Here is an 8,610-nt window from a genome sequence, read left to right on the forward strand (position 1 = left end):
TTAAAAATAGACAAACAGAAGTATAAAGAGGGATTTACTGCAAAATGCAGGAACGCCCCGAATAGCACCCTTATCAAATAAACTACTGTTATGTGATTAATTCGATAAAAAACGTAGGTTAATTTTTATTGGGTAACTTTGATCCGTTACATATATTTTTAATTTGGTCGAAATTCATTGAGCCTTGGTACATTTAATATAACTATTCGAGTGAACGTTGATTAAAATCTGCTACCCGTCAATACCTTATATCAAGGCATTTCACTGTACTTGTGGATGTGACATTAAAACTTGAAACATATATCAAGTAATTGTTGAAGTAAAAGTTTACATAAAAGGTTTCGTGAAATAGATTACGTAAAGTTTTTTTTTTTTTTGTCACTCAATAATATTCCACCAATCGCCACACAAGCCTCGGCGAGTTGCTAGGCAGAATATGGTAATACATGCAACGCAGCCACCTCTGCAGCTACCATTCTGAGGTAAGAACAACTTCCAACGTTTTTCATTAAATATATCAAAAACTCGGGGAGAATTTCAGCTTCATTCCAAAAGTTCAATGTCCTAGATCATCTCCTTGTAAGTATCAATAAAAAAAAAATCGCTCTTGGGTAACACATTTTATATCGATAGAAATATACAGATTTTCATTTGGGGTCGTTTTCAAAATGTGGTTGTTGTTGTTTTAGGTCCCATCCAAAATGGAGCCTCTTCTTCCTTGTTCTCCGGCGGCTCCAGGCTCGGCTCAACTAGAAGGGGGGACGGGTGGGTCCAGACCAAATATTTAAGGGCTCCGATATATTATAGACCATTTACTAAATACCAAAACAGTATTTAATAATGTTATGAATACGATTTATGATGTACATTTTACAAGATCGGGTTATACATTAGCGTTAAATGTAATAATGTGGTGAGGCCGCGGCGCAGAAAATGCCCGGGTTTCTACAGTGCTGATTTTTGTGGTATGGTCCGGTTGGAACCGACAAAAAAAAATACCAGAGGGGTCAAAAGTAAAGGGGGGAAAAGACACAAGAATATACACGATACGGGCGATATGTGTTATAAAACTAGAAAAATAACACCATTTTATACATTTCGTGTTATCGTTGCATAATGATCCGGTTTTGACTCCATTGTCATTGCGCGCTGACCGGTGTGTTTTCCGCGGTGTTTCCGTCCTACCCCCGTAGAGTGCTTAGTTTGACTGCTCTTTGCGATAAAAACCCGGCATGCTGGTTTATTTTTTTTGGAGGGGGGGGTACATTTGTTTTTTTTTGTTGCTTAGCCCTGTCAATGAAATGGTAGCTAGCAAGCTAACCATGCCAAATAATAATGTCACTATAGTATTACCCTCTTGATAGTTACATTGTTAAACAACGAAAGCTAAACGAGCTAATAATATACGTTGACCCATTTGTACAAGGGCGCAGTCAACCAGCTGAAGCCCCATCCTCTCGCTAGACTATTCTACGTGTAATGGTCAGGTGCTAAGATTATGCAATCAATGCCTGTTCAGAAATGAAACAGTGAGATACTTGTGTTACTCTGAATGTATTTCTGAAAGAGAGAACAACCTAATTCGTACGTTTGTAACCACAGTAATATTTTACTTTAGCGAGTCAACAAACAGCACACCAGACGGTTATAAACAATTTATTTGCATCCATGCATTTTGCACTATTTGTAAAAAATAATAATATTACCATCTCATTTCCACATTAGAAATTGTCACTTTGTAAAAACAAAGAAAAAAATATATCTCCCTCATTAACTTCCATCCCAGAGTTTTTAAACCAGTAACTCTCTGTTCTGTGGTTGTCATGTGATCATCAGTACAGTCTAACTCTCTGTTCTGTGGTTGTCATGTGATCATCAGTACAGTCTAACTCTCTGTTCTGTGATTGTCATGTGATCATCAGTACAGTCTAACTCTCTGTTCTGTGATTGTCATGTGATCATCAGTTCAGTCTAACTCTCTGTTCTGTGGTTGTCATGTGATCATCAGTACAGTCTAACTCTCTGTTCTGTGGTTGTCATGTGATCATCAGTACAGTCTAACTCTCTGTTCTGTGATTGTCATGTGATCATCAGTACAGTCTAACTCTCTGTTCTGTGATTGTCATGTGATCATCAGTACAGTCTAACTCTCTGTTCTGTGGTTGTCATGTGATCATCAGTACAGTCTAACTCTCTGTTCTGTGGTTGTCATGTGATCATCAGTACAGTCTAACTCTCTGTTCTGACAGTCTAACTCTCTGTTCTGTGGTTATCATGTGATCATCAGTACAGTCTAACTCTCTGTTCTGTGGTTGTCATGTGATCATCAGTACAGTCTAACTCTCTGTTCTGTGATTGTCATGTGATCATCAGTACAGTCTAACTCTCTGTTCTGTGGTTGTCATGTGATCATCAGTACAGTCTAACTCTCTGTTCTGTGATTGTCATGTGATCATCAGTACAGTCTAACTCTCTGTTCTGTGGTTGTCATGTGATCATCAGTACAGTCTAACTCTCTGTTCTGTGGTTGTCATGTGATCATCAGTACAGTCTAACTCTCTGTTCTGTGGTTGTCAGGTGATCATCAGTACAGTCTAACTCTCTGTTCTGTGGTTGTCATGTGATCATCAGTACAGTCTAACTCTCTGTTCTGTGGTTGTCATGTGATCATCAGTACAGTCTAACTCTCTGTTCTGTGGTTGTCAGGTGATCATCAGTACAGTCTAACCTCTCTGTTCTGTGGTTGTCATGTGATCATCATGACTCTAACTCTCTGTTCTGTGGTTGTCATGTGATCAATGGATTTATTATTATTATTACAGAATGTATGCACACATGACTGTAAGTCGCTTTGGATAAAAGCGTCTGCTAAATGGCATATATTATTATTATTATTACAGTACAGTCTAACTCTCTGTTCTGTGGTTGTCATGTGATCATCAGTACAGTCTAACTCTCTGTTCTGTGATTGTCATGTGATCATCAGTACAGTCTAAGTCTCTGTTCTGACAGTCTAACTCTCTGTTCTGTGGTTGTCATGTGATCATCAGTACAGTCTAACTCTCTGTTCTGACAGTCTAACTCTCTGTTCTGTGGTTGTCATGTGATCATCAGTACAGTCTAACTCTCTGTTCTGTGGTTGTCATGTGATCATCAGTACAGTCTAACTCTCTGTTCTGTGGTTGTCATGTGATCATCAGTACAGTCTAACTCTCTGTTCTGTGGTTGTCAGGTGATCATCAGTACAGTCTAACTCTCTGTTCTGTGGTTGTCAGGTGATCATCAGTACAGTCTAACAAATCCTGGAGCTGCCAGCAGCTGCGTGAGGTTGGTGTGATCAGGTGGTGACCGTGGTAACTGGTTCCGGGCTGCAGCCATGGAGACCAAGCAGGAAACATCCCCTGTGTGGAACCAGGCAGGGAACAGCGAATCAGGGAACAACACTCAGGTGACTTTTACTGTACTCCACACGTGTCCAACTCATTCCACGTAGGGCAGAGTGTCCCCTACACCCTTTGTAACTTATTGATGAATTAAGGTCACTAATTAGTGAGGAATTCTCTTCACCTGCTTGTCTTAATAGAACGGAAATACCTGCAGACACTCTGCCATCCGTGGAATGAGTTTGACACCCCTTCCGTACTCACTCATGTCTTACAAGTAGGGTGGAGTTGCCCCTAGATGCTGATCTTGGGTCAGTTTTGCATTTCCCTCACTAAATGGTTAAAGGGCCTCATCTGACTCTGGGTCAGTAGATAAAGGGCCTCATCTGACTCTGGGTCAGTAGATAAAGGGCCTCATCTGACTCTGGGTCAGTAGATAAAGGGCCTCATCTGACTCTGGGTCAGTAGATAAAGGCCTTCATCTGACTCGGGGTCAGTAGATAAAGGGCTTCATCTGACTCTGGGTCAGTAGATAAAGGGCTTCATCTGACTGGGTCAGTAGATAAAGGGCTTCATCTGACTGGGTCAGTAGATAAAGGGCTTCATCTGACTCTGGGTCAGTAGATAAAGGGCTTCATCTGACTCTGGGTCAGTAGATAAAGGGCTTCATCTGACTCTGGGTCAGTAGATAAAGGGCTTCATCTGACTCTGGGTCAGTAGATAAAGGGCCTCATCTGACTCTGGGTCAGTAGATAAAGGGCCTCATCTGACTCTGGGTCAGTAGATAAAGGGCCTCATCTGACTCTGGGTCAGTAGATAAAGGGCCTCATCTGACTCTGGGTCAGTAGATAAAGGGCTTCATCTGACTCTGGGTCAGTAGATAATGGGCTTCATCTGACTCTGGGTCAGTAGATAAAGGGTCTCATCTGACTGTATCCCTTTAAGGTTAGGATTGGGGCAGCAGAAGCTGATCCTAGACCTGTATCTAGGTGTAACTTCACCCTGAAGCTCAGGTCTATCAGTGTTAGGCGGATCCATTTAGTTTAATTCAGGATCTTCGTCAAAATGCATTCAAACAACGGGACATTTTAAAATCACAAAAACCCTAGTTCACGATTACATTCCAAGTGTTTCTCTGTCTCTCTGTCTCTGTCTCTGTCTCTCTCTGTCTCTCTCTCTGTCTCTCTTTCTGTCTCTCTCTTTCTGTCTCTTTCTGTCTCTCTCTGTCTCTCTCTCTGTCTCTCTCTTTCTGTCTCTCTCTTTCTGTCTCTCTCTTTCTGTCTCTCTCTTTCTGTCTCTCTCTTTCTGTCTCTCTCTTTCTGTCTCTCTCTTTCTGTCTCTCTCTCTGTCTCTCGCTCTGTCTCTCTGTCTCTCTCTCTTGTCTCTCTCCGTCTGTCTCTCTCTCTCTCGCTCTCTTTCTGTCTCTCTGTCTCTGACTCTCTTTCTGTCTCTGTCTCTCTCTCTTTCTGTCTCTGACTCTGTCTCTCTCTCTTGTCTCTGTCTCTCTCTTTCTGTCTCTGTCTCTCTCTCTTGTCTCTGTCTCTCTCTTTCTGTCTCTGTCTCTCTCTCTTTCTGTCTCTGACTCTGTCTCTCTCTGTCTCTCTCTCTTGTCTCTGTCTCTCTCTTTCTGTCTCTGTCTCTCTCTCTTGTCTCTGTCTCTCTCTTTCTGTCTCTGTCTCTCTCTCTTTCTGTCTCTGACTCTGTCTCTCTCTCTTGTCTCTCTCCGTCTGTCTCTCTCTCTCTCGCTCTCTTTCTTTCTGTCTCTGTCTCTCTGACTCTGTTTCTGTCTCTCTCTCTCTTTCTGTCTCTCTCTTTCTGTCTCTCTCTTTCTGTCTCTCTCTTGTCTCTGTCTCTCTCTTTCTGTCTCTGTCTCTCTCTCTTTCTGTCTCTGACTCTGTCTCTCTCTCTTGTCTCTCTCCGTCTGTCTCTCTCTCTCTCGCTCTCTTTCTTTCTGTCTCTGTCTCTCTGACTCTGTTTCTGTCTCTCTCTCTTTCTGTCTCTGACTCTGTCTCTCTCTGTCTCTGTCTCTCTCTCTTGTCTCTCTCCGTCTGTCTCTCTCTCTCGCTCTCTTTCTTTCTGTCTCTGTCTCTCTGACTCTCTTTCTGTCTCTCTCTTTCTGTCTCTCTATTTCTGTCTCTCTCTTTCTGTCTCTCTCTCTCTCTGTCTCTCTCTCTCTCTGTCTCTCTCTCTGTCTCTCTCTGTCTCTTGACTCTGTCTCTGTCTCTCTCTCTGTCTCTCTCTGTCTCTTGACTCTGTCTCTGTCTCTCTCTCTGTCTCTCTCTCTCTCTCTCTGTTTGTTGCAGGTGCATTTTGAGGGCGGTACAGTAGCCCAGATAGTGTACAGTGGAGACCAGCAGGACAGAGGACAGCAGCAGCAGGTGGTCTACACAGCAGATGGTAATTCCTACACCTCCGTGGAGTCGGCAGAACACACCCTAGTCTACATCCATCCGGCCGACGGCTCAGGGGTGAGAAACGAGGACTTTTTTTTCTTCCCCCACATACTTTTAGACAAAGCGTTTTATTTTATGGACCTGTGTTTTCCAGGGTGTGTTTTCTGACCAGCCGCAGGTGGCCTACATTCAGCAGGACGGAACGACTCAACAGGTACGTTTCTATTGAGACTTCTTTTTCCATGGATTTCTATATTCGAATAACAAGAATGAATTTGAATGCAAATGTCCAATACAAGTTTTCTCATATTGTATCGTACATAAATAACTCTGGTACGTTCTATATCAAGTCAAGCAGAACTCTCGGTCTTTTAAACATGTGTTATTCTCTCTCTCGCCACCAGGTGACAGTGTTGTTGCCCAGTGGTCAGAACATGAACGCGGCCAACCTTCATGTCCTCAGTAACGTGGCCGAGGCTCCTCAGGCCCTCCTGGAGCCGGTAACACAGGTGAGGAGTCTGCTGAGCGATTACTCCGTTTTTATTGATTAATAATAAATAGATAATAAAAAAACATGAATTGCATTGCATTGTGGGTTAAATGCTGTAACACATAATAAAACAACAAAAGTCCCATGATGTAACTGTCCATTACTGTTTATCATTTATCAACCATAATTTATTCACTTTACTTTAATAACACATTTCAGTTGTTGTGTATATTACATTAGTTTTATATATTTATATATATATAGTTTTATTTGATGATTTTATTATTTAATTCCAAGTCATCATCTCTATAGAGCTGCTGTCTTCTTCTGTATATATATATATATATATTCTTCTTCTGTCTGACAACATTTTTACTATTTGTTCAAAGTAAATAAGGCTTTATAACTACCAACTATCAATCACTTAGATCATGTATTTACAGGTAGAGATACCTAGTGAAGCAACCGCCCTCATTCTTCTGTCTCTTCTCTCTGTCTCTGTGTCCCCACACAGCCCGGACAGGGAGGGGCCTATAGGCGGTATATATTTGGAAACTATTCAGACTTTTTCCACATTTTGAATGTTACAGCCTTATTCTAAAATTGATAAGGGGAAAAAATGATTTAAATCAATCTACACACAATACCCCACAATGACATCACAATACCCCATAATGACATCACAATACCCCAGAATGACATCACAATACCCCAGAATGACATCACAATACCCCAGAATGACATCACAATACCCCAGAATGACATCACAATACCCCACAATGACATCACAATACCCCATAATGACATCACAATACCCCAGAATGACATCACAATACCCCAGAATGACATCACAATACCTCATAATGACATCACAATACCCCATAATGACATCACAATACCCCACAATGACATCACAATACCTCATAATGACATCACAATACCCCATAATGACATCACAATACCCCAGAATGACATCACAATACCCCAGAATGACATCACAATACCTCATAATGACATCAATGACATCACAATACCCCACAATGACATCACAATACCCCACAATGACATCACAATACCCCACAATGACATCACAATACCCCACAATGACATCACAATACCCCAATAATGACATCACAATACCCCACAATGACATCACAATACCCCACAATGACATCACAATACCCCACAATGACATTACAATACCCCACAATGACATCACAATACCCCACAATGACATTACAATACCCCACAATGACATCACAATACCCCACAATGACAAAACAAAAAACAGGTTTTTAGAAAGTTCAGCAAATGTATTAAAAATAATAAACAGAAATACCTTATTTACATAAGTATTCAGACCCTTTGCTATGAGACTCTAAATTGAGTTCAGGTGCTTCCTCTTTCCATTGATCATCCTTGAGATGTTTCTACAACTTGATTTGGAGTCCACCTGTGATAAATTCAATTGATTGGACATGATTTGGAAAGGCACACACCTGTCTATATAAGGTCCCACCATGTCAGAGCAAAAACCAAGCAATGTGGTCGAAGAAATTGTCCGTAAAGCTCAGAGACAGGATTGAGTCGAGGTACAGATCTGGGGAAGGGTACTAAAAAGTGTCTGCAGCATTGAAGGTCCCCAAAAACACAAACACAGTTTGGAACCACCAAGACTCTTCCCAGAGCTGGCCGCCCGGCCAAACTGAGCAATTGGGGTAGAAGGGCCTTGGTCAGGATGACCAAGAACCCAATGGTCACTCGGACAGAGATCTAGAGTTACTCTGTGGAGATGGGAGAACCTTTCAGAAGGACAACCATCTCTGCAGCATTCTACCAACCAAATCAAATTTTATTTTATTTGTCACATACACATGGTTAGCAGATGTTAATGCGAGTGTAGCGAAATGATTGTGCTTCTAGTTCCGACAATGCAGTGATAACCAACAAGTAATCTAACTAACAATTCCAAAACTACTGTCTTATACACAGTGTAAGGGGATAAGGAATATGTACATAAGGATATATGAATGAGTGATGGTACAGAGCAGCATACAGTAGATGGTATCGAGTACAGTATATACATATGAGATGAGTGTGTAGACAAAGTAAACAAAGTGGCATAGTTAAAGTGGCTAGTGATACATGTGTTACATAAGGATGCAGTCGATGATGTAGAGTACAGTATATACGTATGCATATGAGATGAATAATGTAGGGTAAGTAACATTATATTAGGTAGCATTGTTTAAAGTGGCCAGTGATATATTTTACATCATTTCCCATTATTAAAGTGGCTGGAGTTGGGTCCGTGTCAATGACAGTGTGTTGGCAGCAGCCACTC

General features: G+C 41.4%; 1 protein-coding gene across 1 annotated transcript in view; it reads left to right on the forward strand.

Moving 5' to 3' along the window:
• The first annotated feature begins 270 nt into the window (after nt 1-270).
• prdm10 (PR domain containing 10) overlaps nt 271-8,610 on the forward strand; it is a 66,689-nt gene continuing 58,349 nt past the window's right edge. Inside the window, exons 1-6 of the mRNA XM_046315102.1 lie at nt 271-579; nt 690-765; nt 3,276-3,448; nt 5,687-5,851; nt 5,931-5,990; nt 6,181-6,285. Of these exons, the coding sequence (XP_046171058.1) occupies nt 3,377-3,448; nt 5,687-5,851; nt 5,931-5,990; nt 6,181-6,285 (402 nt within the window). The 5' untranslated portion in view covers nt 271-579; nt 690-765; nt 3,276-3,376. The remainder of the gene's footprint in view (nt 580-689; nt 766-3,275; nt 3,449-5,686; nt 5,852-5,930; nt 5,991-6,180; nt 6,286-8,610) is intronic.

This window comes from Oncorhynchus gorbuscha, linkage group LG19 (assembly GCF_021184085.1).
Source record: "Oncorhynchus gorbuscha isolate QuinsamMale2020 ecotype Even-year linkage group LG19, OgorEven_v1.0, whole genome shotgun sequence".
Taxonomy (NCBI): domain Eukaryota; kingdom Metazoa; phylum Chordata; class Actinopteri; order Salmoniformes; family Salmonidae; genus Oncorhynchus; species Oncorhynchus gorbuscha.